This window comes from Xenopus tropicalis, chromosome 4 (assembly GCF_000004195.4).
Source record: "Xenopus tropicalis strain Nigerian chromosome 4, UCB_Xtro_10.0, whole genome shotgun sequence".
Lineage (NCBI taxonomy): Eukaryota > Metazoa > Chordata > Amphibia > Anura > Pipidae > Xenopus > Xenopus tropicalis.
The window spans coordinates 87,611,585-87,632,336 of NC_030680.2; the positions used below are offsets into that span (position 1 = coordinate 87,611,585).

The 20,752-nt window shown below is 38.0% G+C and overlaps 1 protein-coding gene across 2 annotated transcripts in view; it reads left to right on the forward strand.

The window, feature by feature from the left end:
* The first annotated feature begins 4,179 nt into the window (after positions 1-4,179).
* The window catches only part of plpp3 (phospholipid phosphatase 3), a 40,020-nt gene continuing 23,447 nt past the window's right edge, over positions 4,180-20,752 (forward strand). Inside the window, exon 1 of one of the 2 annotated variants that reach the window (XM_012961143.3) lies at positions 4,180-4,891. In XM_012961143.3, the coding sequence (XP_012816597.1) occupies positions 4,753-4,891 (139 nt within the window). In that variant the 5' untranslated portion in view covers positions 4,180-4,752. 2 annotated transcript variants of the gene reach the window in all.

Below are 20,752 nucleotides of genomic sequence, written 5' to 3' on the forward strand. Positions count from 1 at the left end.
GGAATGCTTATGTAATAGCAGGCCAAGAACCTTTTGACTTGAGGGTGAAAGAATGTAATTGGCTTAATCAACAGGCCAATGGTTACTCTTCACTTTCTGCTTTATACAGAGAGACAGTTCCCTTCCATTATCCCATATCTACCCATTAAACTGTAAGCTCATCTGACAAGCCAAGTTGTTAATCAGTGTTCTATGATGTCAATATCCATTCTCATATAATTATGGGATTTGCAAAGATGATCCTTCAAAGACAAACATTAAATGGGAGAGTGTTTGATGTTGCACATCAGTAATGCACTATAATATACTAAGTTTTACCTTATAGCTACATGAACAAGTCCAAGACTAATTGCTTGTTTTTTTAGTTACGTTTTGAATTAATGTGATATATAGCAAAAGTAACTGTAGGCAGTACTAAACAAAGATTCTAGGAACTGTCATCTTCTCTTTGACAGAGTTAAAGTCTCATTGGTTTATTTATTTTGTTCATGTTTTAATACCATTAAACACCATATGTAGATTTCAGATAATCCCATAAACAGAATTCTTTAGTGTCCTGCCAGTAACCAATAACACCACTAGACATTGCTACCAGTGGTGAACTTCAGTTATATTAATACAAAGATAAATTCAGTTGGTTGTCATGAAGTGGAATAATAGGTAGCTACTGCGCCCACCTAAAAATATTTTTAGGGTTCCCCCTTCTAGAAAATTATACTTTGCAAACATGTATTTCATTTTCATTGGACAATACCCCACCACAAGACCTCTTGCCTCCCGACCACCCAATTGCTTGTTATGCCCATTTTCATGGTTGAATGGGTGGGGAAAACCTTTTTTTTTTTTTATTATCTTTCCTCACCCTTTAAGGTTATTGCACACTTGCCATTTTACCGATGTGGTCCTCAGAGAGAACCATAGCAGTCAAACTGCCCTTCCTCACCTATCACTAAAAGAAAGGAAATTATGTTGCTATGGCATACCCTGGTGATTACACATGGTGACTGCTTGTGAATGTTCTGGGAAGTGTTTTTACCACCAAGACGTTTACTAACCTTTATGGTTTGCCTATTGTCACAATCTGATGTCAAGATTTGACAATAGACAATATCAGATGCAGAGTCTACTAAAGCAATCCAAAACAAGTGTCTCGCACGCAACCTGTTACCCACCAGCCCCTTGGATGTTGCTCCCAGTGGCATCAAAGCAGGTGCTTATTTATGAATTCCTGGTTTGAAAGCAAGTTTTCGTTGTATTGTATTGCCCATCAGAGCCTCCCGTAGGCTGTCAGTCCACATAGGAGTTACCAAATAGCCAATTACAGCCCTTATTTGGCATGTTTGTGTTGCTCCCCTCACTCTTTTTACATATGAATGTGGCTCACAGAAAAAAAAAGGTTGAAGACCCTTGGTCTAGTCTCTTACTAATTAAGTTACTCCTCCTCCCCTGCGTTTTTGAGTAGCAAAGAAAACAAATTAACTTCTGTATGTGCCTGCATGGCATCCCACAGCTTAGAGATGCTTACCTTAGTATAGAACTTTAAACTCCCACCTTGCTTATATGTTTGAACTCCAGCCCTTCTTATTTATGAGAAGCCTACTGCTGAAAGTAAGTTTTCACTGAAAGATAGAAGGTTGAGCACTCTCTGTGTAGATTACTAGTAAAAAGGTTGACAGTATTTTATAGGTGAAGACTGTAACATAACATGGGTATTTTCTCTCTTTAATTGCCCATGCTCTATGATAGCATGTTCTACCACGCCTCTACTTTACTGCTAGTTTCATATTACAGTTCAGTGATGTGGGTGTTTCTATGCAGCAACCCAGAAAGTTGCAGATCTTTATCAGACTCTTAAGCCAGTATGGTAACAGGCCTTTAAGTCTAGACAGGTCTGCAGTGTCTTCTGAGTCTTCTCTAATGTGTACCTAAAAACATTTTATTCTGAGCATTTAACATCATTTGCAAGGGTTTATTAAGGTCTGGTGCACCCAGACTTCACATTCCCTTGATGTTATTCAAGGCAAACCATAATTGAGAATATGGTATGGAATCAGTGACATTCCATGAATTGCAGGTCTGCCTCTGCTTTTAACTATGTATTTTGTCAAATAATCATATAAAACAACAATGTTCATCAAGTCACTGCTGCAACTGCTACATGTCCTATATTGCAATCTCTCTGAGAGTAAGTTTTATTTTTTTAAATTATGTTACTGTTTTTAGTGTGCCTATCCTTTTACTGGGTACGGAGGAACCTGTGAACTTAGGTTATTCAGTTAGTGCAATTGTTAATTAAACCAAATGGCAACATTCTAATGAGTAAAATGTTAAGAATTGTGTCCATTGTGGAAAGAGTTGTAAAAAGCAAAGGAAAGTTGCAGCAAAACATGTGTTGGTACTTACACTAGACATTCACACCAGAAATACTGTGCAAAACACCACTGTCTCTATTTACTCCTTTGGCCAATATTTTGTCAGCCTGGCAAATTAATGCTCAATGCCTATTGGTTTAAAAGAGAAAACTATTGCAGGGCAACGTATACAATAACGTTAGCTACTATAGGGGTTGGCCTGCGTATGGCCACCTTTGTGCACCCTGGAGAGAGAGAGTATACTTGGGGAAAGTGTTTTGTTTTTTTTCTTTCAATTTAATGCAATTAGGGATGTTTGTAAATGGATGGACTGCAGTTTTTTTCCTTAATCCTACTTACTTGGTTCTTCATTACTTAGCCCTACAAAGCACCTGAGGGCAATGTACAATACTGTAATACCTTTACAAGTCACATACCCCTGTGGCAAGAAAAAGGGAACAACTTGATCCAGCCCAGAGTGAGATAACAATGAGTTGCATGCCAATAATTAAAAAGAGCGGCATTTCTATTTTCCTTGGCGGGACTGAAGCACAGGTACTCCAAACTCATTATGCATAGAAAAAATAGAGAATGGCATCACATTCAGTAAGTGGTGATGAATAAAGGAACCATAGCACCCAAGCAACTGTCAAGCACATTACACACAATTAAACAAAATAACTACTCACACCCCAAGCACATTATACCCAATTAAAGACAGTAACTACTCACACCCCAAGCACATTATATACTGTACTGTGAGAGGCGGTGGTCACTCTGCACTAAAGATGTAAATACAGTGAGATGCAGCGGGTACTAGAACCCCATGCAAACATATTGTATTCAGTGAGATGTGCCATGCTCACGTTATTTTCTATAACTCCCTATCATGTGGCAGTCTAAGGGGCTGATTTACTAATCCACGAATCCGAATGGGAAAAAATCGGATTGGAAACGAACATTTTGCGACTTTTTCGTATTGTTTGCGTTTTTTCCGTCGCCGTCGTGACTTTTTTGTGAATTGTTGCGACTTTTTCGTAGCCATTACAACTTGCGCAAATTGTTACGACTTGCGCGAATTGTCGCGACTTTTTCGTATTGAGCGCTAGTAAACCTTTCCGTTTTTTTCGCGACGGCTACGAAAAAGTTGCGACAATTCGCAACGGTTACGAAAAAGTCGCGACAATTCGCTTAAGTCGTAACGGCTACGAAAAAGTCGCGACAATTTATGAAAAAGTTGCGACCTCGACGAAAAAAATCGCAAAATAGTCATCATTATGAAAGAAACGCATTCGGACGCTTTTCGGACATTCGTGGATTAGTAAATCAGCCCCTAATTCTGTTCCTTTGCTACCTACTATCTCCATAATCACCCCCGCCCAATGGTTCCTCCTCCTTTCCCCACCTTAGCGCAGGTAGAACGCAGACTTTGCTCAGTTTCTGATTGCTGCTCAGGACTGGGTATTGCTTGTCGTGAAGTTTGAATGTCCCGCACAAATAACACTCGCGTTTCGCAGCGGAAAGAATTAGCAACAAAGTCTGCGTTGACTACATAACGCAAAAAGCGATTTCAAGTCATTCAGCACCCGAAATTGCCTCCCCCCTTTCTCCTCGTGACGAAAGTATTCCCATGGAGGCGTAGAAGTGAAAAAAATAAAAAAAAAACAATAGGCGAAAGAATTTTGGGGGGGCCATTCCCCCCTCCCCGGTTTCGCCCCGCCGCCTATGAGTATGCGATCCGCAAGGTAAAGCCTGTGGCCCCAGCCCGTAGCACAGGCATGAGGGAAGGGGGAGTGGCCAGAAGCCCCACACTCCCGGCTGCCTGAGTTTCTCTCGCAGCTCTCCAGCACTTTTCCTATGTTTGCGAACACTAGGGGCTCTCTCATTCTGTCGGTCTCAGCTCTTTTAGGGATTTTTTTCTGGAAACAAATGTGCAGTTAATTATCATATGTATAAGTCAGTTTCAGGAAGGGGGCTGTACATGGAAATCCCATGTGAGCCAAGAGCAGGCAGTTATTTTAGGGGGTGGAAATAAAAGTGCAGAAAGGCAGCAGCCGAGCAGCATAGACAGGAGAAGCTGAGCCTGAACTGACTGAGCCTTTGTGCAACAGGCTGCCAGCGCTTTGTATCACAACTAACCCCCCCCCCCCCCATTCATTGACAAGCAACCCGAGACACAGGACTGCGGCACACAACTTCAAGTCGTTTTCCCACGGTAACTAATCGCAGCGAGTTTTCCTGCGACTTGGACTGACTTGTGAAAAGTTGAAAGACTGAAGGACTTTGCTCCGCACAGCGGGATTGGTGCTTACAACATCTAAAGGGGACAAAAGTCACTGTGCTGTGCGCAACCCTGGGCAGCCTGGATCTAAAGAAAATCGTCTCTAGCTGCTCCTCTAGCATGCAGAACTACAAGTATGACAAAGCCATGGGCCCCGAGAGCAGGAACGGGGGCACCGCAGCGCTAAACAACAACAATGGCACCAGCAACTGCAGGAGGGTCCTGCTCATATTCCTGGATGTGTTCTGTCTCATAGTGGGTAAGTGGCTGCTGCTCCTGCTTGTATATTGCAACCTACTAACTCATCCCTTTTTCCTGCACTGAATTAAAGAATGGCATTGCCCAACCTGTGGCTTCCCATCTGTTGCTAAACTTTATACAACTTTCTGCATTTGCCTGTTTACCAAGGGCACTCCAACATGTTGTCTCTTGTGTTTATGTATGCTACAGCCCATCGCAGGTTGAACTAAAAGTTATGGAGCCCCCACAAGGGGTATTTTGCCCAGCCTAAGTACTAGAATCCCTATACTAGCTCTTGGCATTATAAGTCACAGTGGTTAAACAGCTGGAGAGCCACAGGTTGGACATCCCTTTGGGTGCATTACTTCTCTGGCAATGAACTGGGGTTAACTATGAACTTGGCTATGATATTTGGCTAGAAGCTTAGTATTGTGGTATTTAAATACTGAACCTTTTCCCCCAGTATCCAGACCTAAGCATTTCTTGCTTTTTGAAGCCAGATCTATTTTGATACCATACTGCAGAATAAAAAAAAGTAGACCTTTGATAAATAGACTCCAAGTGTGCGGGTACTGAAATAAACCTGCTTCCTATTAAAGCTCTGTCTTGGCAAACAGTTTGATTTGAGTTCTGCATGAAAGCTGTATATTTGCCAGTATATGGGAGTAGAACACATATCTACACCATAACTCTGATTAATTCAGCAATCTTATATTGCTGCACCATAATGACCAGTTGCATCTCCTAAATTCTGTTTAACACTTTGTCTCCATATGCTGCTCCTTTCCGCTGTCAGATAAAGTGTACAGCCAATTGAGTCACATTTCACAACTTGTAAATTATCAGTTACATTTTTTTTTTAAATATCTTCTACTTGAGGAAAGTACCTATTAAAACAGTGATGTTCTAGTCCAACTTTGCTCATTGCACTTAATCCCATATGTATATAAATTGAATTTGTGACTTGCTGTCTGGCAGATTTGCTTTCATACTATCTAAACATCCTAATTCATTATCAATGGCAGTACACCATAAACACAGAACCTTGGCCAGAGGGTAAAAGAGCACAATCACTGAAATTTACACACAGTTACACCCCTACTCACTACACAACAAATGTTGTGTATGCAGCCCATAGGTTTAATGCAGTCTATAAATAACTCAGAAACTATGCACATGCTGATCGTTTTTTAATGCCTATCACAGTTCTGACATTCCTACTGCCATTCCAACAACCAAATTCTGAGTACCTCCTAAGCCTAGCAACCAAATGCAATTGTGTGGTCGGACAAAAGCAGAAACGTTCTGATGGTCAAAATACAGACACTTGGGTAATACAGTCATGGTGTACAGCAATCTTATTTAGAAAGTCATGAGCACGCCCTCACCCTGCTTTGAGTTGTTTTGGCCACTTCTGCGTCTCTGAGTGTATGCTGCTAGATAAACCTTTATGTGCAGAGCTGCAAGCAAAGTGGAGATTAGGGAACTCAACTCATATAAGCCTGAAATAGCCAATTAAGCTTGCTTGTAGTTGATTCCAGATTTTTTTTAGGCTATTTACACAACTACAAAGTATTTCCTTAGAAAGAAGTGTTATATTTTTGTCTTCAATGAAAAGCATTAAGATTGTTGTTAGAAGTTTTTCCAATATTTTGTTCTGTAGCATTTTTATTATGAAGACTAAGCATGTATGTAACTCACTACAAAACCTATTGAAGATATTCTATTTACTACCCTAAATGGTAATCAGGTATATCGGGCTCCTAGCTCCAGCAGTTTTGCTTGGACTACAATACTCATCTTCATTGACAGCTATGTTGTAGCTTACTGAAGGCCAAAAGTTTGACTTTTTAAGACTTTGTTATTGGAACTATAAAGCTGCAAGTTATTAATGACTGTAACTTGATGATCAGAGAGAAAGGCGCCAGATCCATCTTCCCTTCCTTAACTACAAATATACTGTCACTGAGATTTACTTTATAGAACTTTCATTTATAGTGGTAAGTCATGTTTACATTCATACTGACACTACCTTTGCCAGTTAAAAACCTGGACTTGCTCTATCATACTTTTAGGTTGTGTGGCCTCTCCGGCCATTAGCCAGGTCTCCATGAAGCCTTTGTAAAGGTCGTGACCTGTACAGGGTACTGTTTGTGCAAGGCTTTTAGTGTGTGTGTGTTTACACAAGTACACAATTTTTTTCTGAAATCACTTTTTTAAACCATCAATAAGTTTTTTCATTAGTCCTTTTTACTGAAGCAGTCAATGAGCTGAGTTCAGTTCAAGATATCAAAAACAGAATGGATTTTGCAGACCATTGCGCAAGGGGCATCTGGTTTGTATTGTTCAGTGGAACTCAGAATGGAGGAGCTAGGAATTTCAAACTCAATTAAGTTAAGCTACCTTTTGCCAAGTGTGGAGAGATTACAACCTTTCCCGTCAGTCATTACCCATAAATATACTTTAAGGAAGTGTCATACAAGATTAGGTATGTGTTCCAATGAAGCATAAGAGTATTAAACATGTGGATGAGAACAAAGATTTCTGAACAAAAATAAAGGGAACAAGATCCCATTTTTATAATGGATACTGTAATGAACAGATTTTGTCTCAACAAGATGTTTGTTGTGATTGTTTTTTGCCCTATGCATTAACCTTATTTGGAGTATTTCACCAACTGTGACACAACTGGTCAAGAGTGCTACACGCTCCTACCTCCTTTATTTGTCCAGGATTGTTGCTATTTGACAAGAGGGGTTATGACTTACCTAAAGGGCAAGAGAAGTCCAGATTAAAGATTTTAGATAACAGCACAATGTTCTTAACATCAGTAGATAAAGCTTGGCAGGGCAACTGTAAGCATCAGTTTTTCTGATTCTACAGGCAGTATTTACCATTGTTTCCAAGGGTAAAACAGTATTTTTAGTGAATTGCAGTGAGCCCTCTTCTCCAAGATAATCATTTTATAATAGTATATCGAGTTGCTTCCTTGTGCAGTGTATGATTGGCAGTTTAATGGTCCTTGATTCTGACTATGAAATAAAATGTCTGTATTGAATCTATGCACAGAAATGGAATATCACGAAGAGCTTATACAGTTTCCTGACAAGCAGAAGTCTGAAGAAGGAATAATGATCTCCAGATTTGATTTCACTGAACAGTATCTAAACTTCAAAAAGACTTATTTATAGCTGCAGAGTGAAATCATAATATGGCTGATCAGTATGTAGCTAATCTCCTTATAATTTGTTTTCCATGTTAGAATAGCTTATGAGCCTTTACATGTTGAGTATTAAAGTTGTAAATAAACAGTAGATATGATCCCAGATGTTGAGTAACACTAGGGTTCTGCAGTAGGGAAAATCTGGTACCAGCTGTCCTTTTAATGGAAAAACATAATATTTATTTTTAAGGAGATGTTGAATGCTTTAAATGCATCCATTTTACATTTTTTTTCTTCAAGCAGCTGGTGATACATGCTGGACAAACATACTAGTTATTTATTTCTTAAGGAATACAGATCTATTATGTCATTCTTCTTTTCAAGTGTTGGAATACATATTAAAATGTAACTATCTATAAGAATATTTTTTCTAGTTTAAAGGGAAAATATCCCCATTTTGAACTAAGCTTAATAATTTGGGTTTATGGAGAAAAGGTGCATATACATCTGAAATGGAAAACATAAATATATATTTTACACAGACATACCTTGGATTGAGAGACAACATGACAGCCTGCCTTTGACTCTCAGGGACCATTTCCCCACACCCACCTTAGGTGGGCAGGGTCATCAACCGCTCCCTCACCTTGTTCCATGTGAAGTAATGGATTCTTAAAGTCCCATGAATGAGCTTAGGTAAAAAAGGGGGGCACTTTTTTGCCACTCTGGTGAATGCATTGGCATTTAATTTTTTAACACCCCTGTTTTGCTGGCAATGGTATAGCTTTATCTGGTGACTAAACTATTGTTTCATTGTGTCAACAAACTCGTATCACTGGACAAGAATGAAATTAAACAATTCTGACAAGAGAAAACTTTGAAAGCACCAAGACTACTGTATGTTCATTCAGATGTGGCTGATAAAAAGGAACACTAAATCAGTGGAAGGCAACTCAGCTGTCAGTCAGAATGTTTACTTAGTTAGGGGGTGGAAAGCATTTAATTAGTGAATTCAGATCTTCATTATTGCTGAATTCCTTAGAGTGAAACTGAAGATGTCTCTTTCTTCTCTCCAAACTGTCTTTCCTGCAAACCGTTTTGCCCCATAAGGAGCCTGTAGCGCATGCCACTGCAGCAGGGTGCAGAATGAATGAGTAGAAAAAGAACCATTTACTTTGTGTCTCATATGTTTTATAACCAGTATATTCAGGGGCAAAAGAATGTAACTTGTCTCAATGGCACATTATTAGTTTAGTGCCCAATTTGCATTTAGAAGTAGGACAGATTATCTGTAATTGGCTCCATTTGCAGTGTAATGTTGAAAATGTCTTTTGCAATGTCTCATACAAATTTAGCAACAGATTAGTAATAACTGAGAAACCTACCTTTTCCCTAAAAACTCTTTAGCATTATTTGAGGTTTCTGTAGTAGAGAATACTTTAGGGATATGAATCAATGGTCACTTTCCCTATATTACTATATCACCCTCTGGGATCCATCTGCTCCTTTGCCAGGAACACTGTGGTGCCAGATGGTACTAATAGCATCCAGAACTGCCATACACTTGTGCCTTTCACATATAAAGGGGAAGGTTGTAATGTCTCTCTACATTCCACCTTGTTTTAGCCTGTTGTGTGTGCTGAAAGCAGTAAATGGAGACTTATGGAAGTGACAGCTCAGTTCAGGAATTTACGCATTAAACTTTGATCTGGCAATTCACTATCTTAGTAAATTTAACTGAAAGTTTTGAATGTAAAAAAGCAGACTAAATGTTTACAAGGAAGAAAATATAATTGTGAGGTTAAGTCATTTGGAGTGGGGGTAGGTTAGGCAATTAGGTACAACTTAGTTATACTGTATTTCACAAACTCCCTTTCCTTCCAATATAAGTTCAATGAATCTCCACTCCCTTTTCTTGTGTATCCGCCCCTCACTCCCACTGGTATGTTTTTAACATTTTCATCAACAGGTCATTTACTGTCAGTAATTAACTGACTATGCCAATATATTGTGACTAAAAGTAACATTTATTGATGAATTACAGCAAACCAGCTTGCTTACACTGAAGTCTCCACAATCCTTAGGGTAATTATGAAAGATGATTTCACTGTTATGTTGTCATTGCAGCTTTTAGGTGGAAAAGGTGTCAGTTACCAAGCTTTAACATCATGTTTTCTGGCAATAGTCATGAAAGCTTGAAATAGTCATCATATAATATTCTCCACAATGGGAAGAGGTTTACAGCAGTTCCACAATATTTATCATTTTGATTATTCTCCACTGAGGCAGGGCTAACATAGTCTGCAGTGCTTTACAGAGTTTATTCAACATTTATATCAGTCCCTGTCCCAGTGGAGCTAATGATCAAAGGTATGTCACACAGGGCAATTTCACCAGTCCCAATAAGTAGCACCATTAAAATATTAGGACATGGTGTTGGTGGCCAATTAAACCACCTTCCTGTGGTTCCCAATTTTAAAAACAGGTGGCAGTCAAAATGTCCTGGTTGTCATGTTTTTTAGGTTCATATTTATGAAATAGATACCATTGCTAGCCTAAATATATAATAAAAAAGGAAGACAAGACTAAAATATAATTAGATTATATATTTTTTTTCTACACCACATACAAGCATAAACATCCTAATAATATTTTTTACTTTGATATTTTATATATACTTCTCAGACTCTATTTGACAGGTGCAAATAATATGCAGCCCTTCTCATACAACATAATTATTCATAAGGATTTGTCTCACACCCCCTTTAAAAAATAATTACTTATTTCCTTAGTTTTAAATGTGATATTTAGGGTGTTAACGAAAATCCCAAGAATGTCATCAATGCTAGGCAGCAGATTGGACTAATTTAGCCCACCCTGTTAATAATATTTACAGAAATGTTTCTTTTTCCTGCTTTAGCACAGTGGAAGAGTTTTGAGAACCATCTGGAATAATTTTAGCATAGACATACAAAGGAGTGGAAATGTTAACTCCTCCTGTGCTAGATGATCCATGAACGTGTTACGTTTCACATAGAAGATCTTTGTTGGCTGAGCTATCCTTTTAAGGATTGCTTGTTGCATAGATCAAATATGGAGTTAGTATGGCTCAAATGGGAAAACTGAACTTTACAGGCAACCCCAATTAAACAGCAGGTAATTTGTGATCTTTTTTTGGTTAGAGTTTCCAAGAGAAATTCAGTCACTTGTTAGCTGTTTTTCTAAATAATTACTTTTTATTCATTGAAATGGGATCCTCCCAGTCGATCTTTAAAAAGGAGAAAGCTTCAAACGATTGCAGCGGCAGGCCTGACATGGTTTGGAAAGACTGGATTTGAAAGTTTTCACTCATCTGGCAGTCAAACTGTATTTTCTTTCTTAAGGTTCCACCAGTTGCCAAAACGCACATTGCTTCTTGAAGCAGTGGAAAATAATAATGTTAATGGACAAAAGTTCTTCGGCTGACTCTGCAGTTTGGTCAGAGCTGTGAAATATGAGACTTATCTGGTCCTTCTTGAAGTGAAATCTGATTACGGTTACTGGAAGCAACTTCCAATGCAGTATATGGCTCCTAATAAGTGTGTATAATAACATTGAAGGTCATTTATTTAATAAGGGACAGTTAGTTATATGATCTATTTTTATAACCATAGTATGCACCTGTTACTTGGCAATTACAGCAAAACTCTCCATATATTAAGAACAAATCAACAATGATTCAAGTTGCCCTAGTGCTTTAGAAAGCTGGTCAGACAAACTCCACAATTCAGTTTATTTTCTTGCATTATTTTGCTTAAATTACAAATTATGGGCTCTTAAAATGTAATATTTAATGGTGTATAAAAAAAGTGCTTCTGTGTCTTTAGGGAATTGTAAGCATTCTTCACCACAAATTGGCTGTATTTCATAGTAGTCCATTCATGAGATTTAAAGACTTTCTCTGACTAGTGTGGCAGCTCCTACCCATATGAATATGCAAAATAGTTTTAAGGAACAGATAAGTTAATTAGTGCATCTGCTGTGAATGTGAAAAATTATACAAAGCACAAATGTGCTAATCCTGAGCCAACCCAGTTGCTTCTAAAGTTGTTCATACCTTACCTTAAACAAGCAGATCTTTGCCTAGTTTGGTCACATGGGTGATGGGCCAGATTGGACTGATATGATCATTTGACCCCGGGGCAACAATTAGCTCATAACAGGGACCTGTACAGACTCCTCACAAGAGGAATGCATCAGTGATGAATATGCTGTCACTTTTTATTGAACACACAAATACATCTGTGGTTATTTTATTTACTTTTTATATTTAAAACAGTTTTGTTTCCTGCCTGCAGAATAGACAGGACTATTTTCTCTACTTATCAAAAGACTGCATTGGCAAAGCTCCTAGAGCATTTAGGATGTGTTGTATTGACAGGATTTGTTAGAACAGCTGACAGGAAAGCACTGAAGTATTGTATATAAGCCATTTTTAGTCTTAAAGTGTACATGATAGAGTGAACAGGCCATCTTGTGAGAAGGCCATAATATGTCACTGTAAAATACCTACAAATTATCAGAACTCGCACTCACCCCATAAATAACTGCTTCTCTTCACAAATAAGAAAGTAGGGTGTTCCATCAACACTATCCGGTTTCCCTGCATAAATAGGTAATTCACATATATATGGTGACTAGGCACATTAAAAGGCAGGTGGCTGAGGGTCTACTTTATTGATAGCAGACATTAGGTGCAGAACCACCAACTTGTTTGTCTATTAAGTAGGACTTTAGGGCAGTGGTGCCTGGCACTACTTCATTTTCTTTTCAACATTCAGACTACTGTTTTTTGGCATGAAGTAACATACAATAAAGGGATTCTGTCATTTTTATAGTATACTTTTTGTCTAAATTACACTGTTTACATAGCAAACAATTAACTCTTCTATTTATTTATTTATTTGTTAGTTGTAATATTGGTGTGTAGGCAGCCTTCTCAGTGCATTGAGCCTGAGTCTGAGCTTTCAGAAGGAGCCAGCGCTACACATTATATTTGCTTTCAGATAACCTATTGTTTCTCCTACTCCCATGTAACTGGAGGAGTCCCAAGCCAGACTTATTAAAAACAGCACTTAGTAGTAAGAAATATATCTACTGGGAGCTGCTATCTTGCTACCTTCCCATTGTTCAACTGATTGGCTGCTGGGGGGGGTGATATCACTCCCAACTTGCAGCTCATCAGTAAAGTGTGACTGAAGTTTTTTTAGAGCACAGGTCACATGGCTGTGGCACCCTGGAAAATAAAGAATATGGCTAGCCCCATATAAAATATCACAACTAAATATAAAAAAATGGATTTCAATGCAGGATTCTGCTGGAGAAGCTCTATTAACTGATGCTTTGTTTTGAAAAACATGTTTTCCTGTGACAACATTCCTTTAGTAAATGTTAGTTGCTGCTTTGGCTCTTTAACTGTTTTTGGGCTTCTAAAAAAATGTGACTCCTTAAATTCTGGTAAAATTAACTGGCTATAAAAGGCCCAGTGTTGGCTGCTTAATCTACTTCGTTTATTAGCCCTGTAAAGGGGCTGACACAAGTCACCCCAAACTGAGATTTGATCAAGCCTCTATCAGAGACATGGATCCTGTAATCTCGCAGTGTAGTGCACAAAGACTCCCATGTGATCCAATTGCTGGCCAGGGGCTGAGACAACTTCATCAATCCCTGTTTGTCCCACCACCTGGGTGGTCAAATTGGAGTTCCTCCAGAAATTCCTTTGTTCTTCACCTGCTCTTAAGAGACCATTTAAAGTGGCAAGCAAACAGAGTGAATCCTACAATCCATGTAGGTGTTCTATAGTGCAATCATTTTATTGAGTTCCAACAAAATCCATGTGTTATTTACCCACCATGCAATGCTCCCAATAAACTGACAAATTGGTAGGATGTAGAAATCTTTGTTCCTTACCTCACCTATAAAGAATCCATTGGTTTGACAAGCAATACAATATACTCATGTCAATACAATGCACTGACGCCAAACTGATGCTGCTGTGTTGTCATTCTGAAACACCTAAGGTAATAGTTTTATATGTATCATCACCAGCAAATTTACTATGTTACATTTTTTTTTTTTTTTGAGGAATAATGTTATAGGAACTGCTACCTTTCAAGCATTGTGGCAGTTAGCCATTTGTTTGGGAACTAAACAGGAACAGAGAAGTAACCCTGCCATAAAACTGGAACAATACTCCTTTCAACTGCCTGATCTAATTTAGCATCTTTGAAAAGTGAATACAACATTGTACTATGCATTTTAACTGGCCATTGAAATCCTTCTGTGAACACCAATTCATGCTGTACATAAGTACAAGAGGAACCAACGCCAGTTATTTTTTCCCACCAAAGCTTTTCAAAAGTGTCTACAATGGTTATTGTTTAAGTGCAGTGTCCATAGCAACAACCTAAAAACCCATAGTATTTATTTTTCAGTGGATAATTGAGTGCTGCTGTTTTGCATCTCGTAAATAAGACATATTTTTCCATTGATATGTAAATTTCAAAATATTTCAAGAAACAGATCTTTTTTTTGCCCCTGTAAAAAGACTGCTATTATAGCATCAGTCATCAGTAACCCTAGGCTCAGTGGCTGATGTGCCAAATGTAACCTTTCCTGCTATGTAGGGAGTACACCAAGTATAAATGCAACATCATATTATATCATTTGGTAATGATGTTATAGTTGCTATATGCATGCTAAAGCCTATGTTTAGACAATACTTTGTAAACATTAGACTTATTTTTATTGGAACACTTTATAGTTACAATTTATGTTCTGTATCTGTTCTGCAATATAAATGCTGAATAAAATTATGGGAATTGGGAGTTAAAGAGATTGCAGAAGTGAGAACTTCTTACTCTCCTATTAAATAGCAGTGTTTTATAAACTTTCACTAAAGATACCCTTGGAAAAAAACTTTTTCATTCATTTTTCGAAAGAAAGAGAAGTGCATTGTGAAACAGGTTCAGTTCGCCTCTGGCTCATTGTCAGACTCTATTCAGATGGAAGCTAAACTGAATAGCAGTGTGATTAGTATGGGAGGCAGTGTCTGGAGCATTTGTGTGCATGAGATTCAAGAGATAAAGAAATTCTGCTCTATTTTGTGCATATTGGTCTGACATTGACAACTCCATACTTGTTAAAATAATCCTTCAGGAAATGATTAATTTGATTTAATAGAAATATTTAAATCATATGAAAGGCACAGATTGTTTTGCATGGACTTTTTGCAGAGTGAAACAATAGTAGTCCCTTATCTGAGGAATGCTTTATTCAGATGCTATTTCTCATTAAAGGCAAACAAGTATTTCATTATCATGTATTCTTTTGTTGCATATAAGTTCAACTGGAATTTTTTGAGGTATAAAATTATATCACTACAGAGTAGGCAATATGTAAGGACCCACCAAATATAAGACCTGCAAAGTCTCTATAAAGTCTCTTTTTTGTTTTCTTCCTCTTCTAGGGCATAAATTATATATAAAATATAAATAAAATTATTTATATTTGCAATCCTGTAGCAAGGTACTAACAGCAATTACTAGGTTCATAGGGAGACCTATGAAACAACATTAAGATAAATGAAGTTATTTCCTTCCATTGCATAGTTGAAAGGGAAGTGGAAACACATTAATAAATGAATTTGCAAATAAATTAATACACAGGCATGCTTGTAATACAATTGTTAATAAGTTATGCAGTAACTAGGGCAGGGATGTTCTCAGGAAAGTCTGCCAGCTGTTGATTAACTGAAACCTTTAGGTTGTTGGGTGTTATCGATCAGCAATTAATTGTGCTAAGTTAAAGTAAAAGTCCCATTTATTTGCAACTTTTTAAATAATGGCTGTCATCCATTGCCTGTGCCAGATGCAGCACAGTATTTTGACTGTGTGCTGTATGTTTCTTCCAGTTTCCCACTGAAGCTATGACAGAAGACATTAGTGTTCTAATGTTATCTGAAGTCCTTTATCATAAATGAGATATCACCTCTTTCTGTTGATGTTTTAGTGCATTAATGATAAGATGGTGCCAGCTAAAGCTGTAGCCACATAGTATGGCAAAAGAAGAAATGTCCTTACAAGAAAATACATATAATCTTTTAAATAAGAAGTACATTTTATTAAAGTATCAGTCACACTGGCAAATGTTCCTATATCTCAGTAATTATTGCAAAAAGGTGCTGTAGTTTCTTATGGTAGTGCTTACATGGGTAAAAGTGTCTGCAAAGGTTGGTGATGGCTACAGGGGCCTGGAGCATTTATGGGGCAACTTTATATTAGAGCTAATGCTGTTTCTGGATGGCTACTGAGAATAATTACAAACTTAGCACTGACTAAGATCTGACTGGCTTGAACGTGATACCAGGGCCAGATAAAGTTGCAGATTTCACTAGTTTCCTCCATCTGATACAGGTATCCTACTGTGCCTGCACAATTCCGCATTGTGTTCATAATTATCTTTATATTGTCTTGTTGTGTTGAGTGGTCAAATGCTTTTAAATACTAGTCTAACAGCTCATTATTCAGTGTAATAGGAAATATTGGGTTATTAGTAGGGAAGAGCCAACAAAAGTAAGTAAACACACTAGAATTTTGATTTCCCCAGAAGAATAAAAAAAAAAAAAAAAAATCAGATATCATTATTATGCTCCCCTTGCCTTATGATTAAACCTCCCCCCCCCGAGCCATTCCCCTATCTAAGGAGCTGTCTAGACACCATATTTGGAAGAAATTGGCAACAAGGTATATTGTAACATAGTGGAAAGAAGCCTTTTTTAACAAGGCACGGTTAGGTATATGCTATTGCAGAGATAGAAACACCTTACCTGCAGTTTAATTACTCCTTCCCATTAACTCTGCTGCATTTTGGTGAAATTTTGCAGTTTCACACTAGTTATAAAGTTATAAAAAGTGGTGATTGTTATTTGGATATTAATGAATTGTCAACTTTTGCATGATTAAACAGGCACTGTAAGATTATTCCATAATTGGGGTCTTTATTTAAAGAATATTATGTAAAATTTGACTTAATAAACCTTTGAATAAAGCAGGACCTAGATTTCCATTGGTGCAAGATACACTTTTCTGAAAGTACCAAAAAAAGAAACCCCCACAAAACTCTTTATTTTCTGTATTCAGTCATGATTTGGCCTTAGGTTTGCATATAATTACAAATTGCACAAACCCAGAAACTAATCACTGCTGCCAAACTCTTGCTGTCTACATCTCCAGGCCTTTGAAGCATTCTTGTTTTCCAGGATCTTTTATAGTCAACCCATTGAAAGACTGCAAAGCTTCTACTTAGTAAAGTGCTCACTGCCTGATTAATTACAACATTCAACATTTCCACATAACATGTTGAAAACCTATTTGATTATTCATAAGGGCAGATTCTTTACTTTTTTCTGTTTTACCAAATCAATACACCGTCCTACCTATGTCCATTTTTATTTATTGTCTTCCATTACCAAGAAAATATCATTAGTCTTGTGTGTAGAGGAGAAGTGTTTGCCTCCATTTGGCACAGAAAATGAAAGGAAGGGAACAGAGAATTCTTTGTTGATGTTTCACCACAGTAAAGCCAAAAGAAGCCATTTTCCCCTTGAGCTTGTTGAAGTTCACTTTCTGGATATTTTATTCACATACTGCAAGACAGCAGGACAGAACATTGTTAGTAGAGGTCTGAAAAGGACATTCTGAGTTATCCATCTTTATTTTTGTGTATGGGAACACTGTAGACATTGTCCTTGGTATGATGTGAGTGACAGCTTTGCTGAGGCGAGGTTCAGATTAACCTGTTCAGTCCTGCACGTCCGCTAATCATCACAGGGAATTAGAATGAGTTTCACACAATGCCTTCTTCACAGTAATGTCTTTGTCTTCCTGGGAGTTGCAATACTTTGAATGGAGGTCAACTGCAGAGCCACCAAAGTAGTGAAATCTCCCCTGTGAGAATTGAAAAGTTTCCCTTGTGATCACATGATCCATACAAACCTGCATGCCACAGCACAAAAGCGAAGGATTTAGCATAGCAAAACTCCCATTGAAGCCAGGTGATCAAGCAAATGCAAGCATAATTAGTATGAACTTAAATACCATTTTAGTTGGAATGTACTTAGGAAGCATATCACATCAATTGAAATACTGTGTTGTTTTGTTTGTTTGTAGTATTATTCCTTAAAGTAATTTGCGAGCTCAAGATTCAAAATTTTGGAAGTGTAAATCAAGAAGATATATACATATAATACAGTCTATGAGACAGTTTGTAGAAAGATACAAATCTATGACTATGTACCTTTTAAACTCTTTAGCTTTCAGTTCTTGTATTTTGTTATACAGTTATATCCTCATGTTATTTGTGCAGGTGGCAGCTGTTGGTTCTGAAGAAGGTTTCCACATTTACAATAGAAACATTGACAGAGTTGGCTACAAAAACACTACTTAAAGCCATACGATATATAAATTTGGTGCTTTACTATCCCATCCTGGGATCAGTTTAATTGGATATTTCATTAGCCGGCCATTCATGAAACAACTTTCATTGCAGGTCTGCATAAAATCTGTGTTTACCATTAGTGGCTTTTATGAGACTCAGAGATGTCATATGTTACAGTCGTGGAAACAAGCCATTAAAGTAGGTTTTGTGCAAAACATCCACAATAAAGCTTCTAGTATTAGGAACTTTTAAAAGGAAGATTTTACTGTACTGTGTACAATTCATTTATTCAGCTTTATACTGTATTGATGAAAAGGTTTAAATATGGTTAAATAAGCAAGCACTCTGTGAGCAGTAATGACGAGTTGAAGATATGTTGAATACATTATCCTTGGCAGTAATGAACAGCCTATGATGATGTATTATTTGGCAGCACCTGTACATTCAGCCTTTTCAAGCCACTGAATAGCCTTATCCACTATTAGATCCTGACTAGTAAGTTCTGTAACTGCAAGCCTGGTTCATGTTTTCTTTTAGGGCTGTGGCACACGGGGAGATTAATTGCCCGCAACAAATCTGCCTGATATGACATCCCACCGGCGAGAATGTAAATCGCTGGTGGAATGGCATACATGATGCCGGCGATTTGCCGATGTTGCCTCCGTGATGGTGGCGCTGCGTATGCCATCCCATTGTACTTATACGGTTACTGTCTGCCATAATTCTGCAGTTAAAGGTGGCCATACGCAGGCAGATTTAAACTGATGATTTGAAATCTTAAAGGTGGCCCTAAATAAGATTTGCTCATTTAGCAAGGACGCGAAATGAGCAGGTCTTTCCCCCAATATGCCAACCTTGGGTGGCCGATGTTATGCTAATGCAATCTTTTGAGCCTAGGGCCAAATGATCACATTGCAGTGAGGGGGATGGGAAAAGTCAGACTGCATCAATGAGGCAATGTGGTCCCTGATACAACGAGAAATCAAGCCTGTCCGATAATCATTTGGCCAAATATCAGTCAGGGAAATGTGCCACAGGGCCCCATACACAGGCAGATAAGCTGCCAAGTCGGTCTTAAGGACCCAAATCGGCAGCTGAAATGTGCTTGTGAAAGGCCACCTTTAGACTGATTCGGAAGCTTCTCTGCCCGTGTATGGGACCCCCCAACGGGCCTCCCCAGTTGATATCTGGCAAAAATTAGACAGGTGTCGATCGGTCAGGTTTGATTTTCCCTTTGGGTTGGGGACTGCATCGGATTGTTGACCCTTGGGCCGAACAATCGAATTAGCCTGATATCAACCACCTATAGGGGGGTATGGGGAGAAGATCCACTAGTTGGCGACCTCGCCAAACAAACGGACCTTAACATGGAAGGCCACCGTTTGGTAATATCTGAGAATCAGGCCCTGAATAAACCTGTAACTCGAAATCAGCCATGAAGTAGATAAGGAAGTTGTTGTTGGTGTGAATTTGTTTAGTCACAAATGTGTGACACAAATCCAAGTTAATATTGTAATGTATGTATCCATCAATGTGGTATTAGTATTAAGAATAGCAACAATAATCATGTACATAGAAAGATATAATGGTATTGGGAGTGTTATGTAGTGTATGCGATATCATAGTAAAAAAAGTTATGCTTCATCTTAAACTCCACCTACTGATGATGCAAATCGTTAGTATATACAGAAAGAAAACAATATATAATAGTTACTTTCACTAGTTGTGTCAAAATTAGTCTATTTTCCACCTTCAGATGTTAGATTATATAGCAAAAGCTGTTCCCAACTTCCTTCACATTGTAACAACTTTTATTGGACAAACAGATGGTATTCAGGTTATTTCATGTGTGACTGAGACTGTGCAGACACACTCATATGTGAGTCTATATTTAGATCAGATTTGATTATTATAGAGGTTGTGCAAAACAGTATAACCATTCTGAACTAGACACAGACAGCCTATTAGATGCAGTAACATGAACCTGTAATTCAAGATATATTAACAGTTCTTTATACTAGTCACTTTGTTGTATGTGTTTGGTGTAACCTGCAAAGCAAAACTCATCTGACCACAGAAAGTGCATAGATAACTTGCTCTGTAGTTTTGCATGGAGACTGCGATAGCACATTGCACATTGTGTTATTGCTTTATTTCTGAAACCACACATTTTTGAGCAGTGTCAAATATGAACCACTTTATTACTTTCTGGGAACTAGCTGTTCTCAAGGGAATGATTTT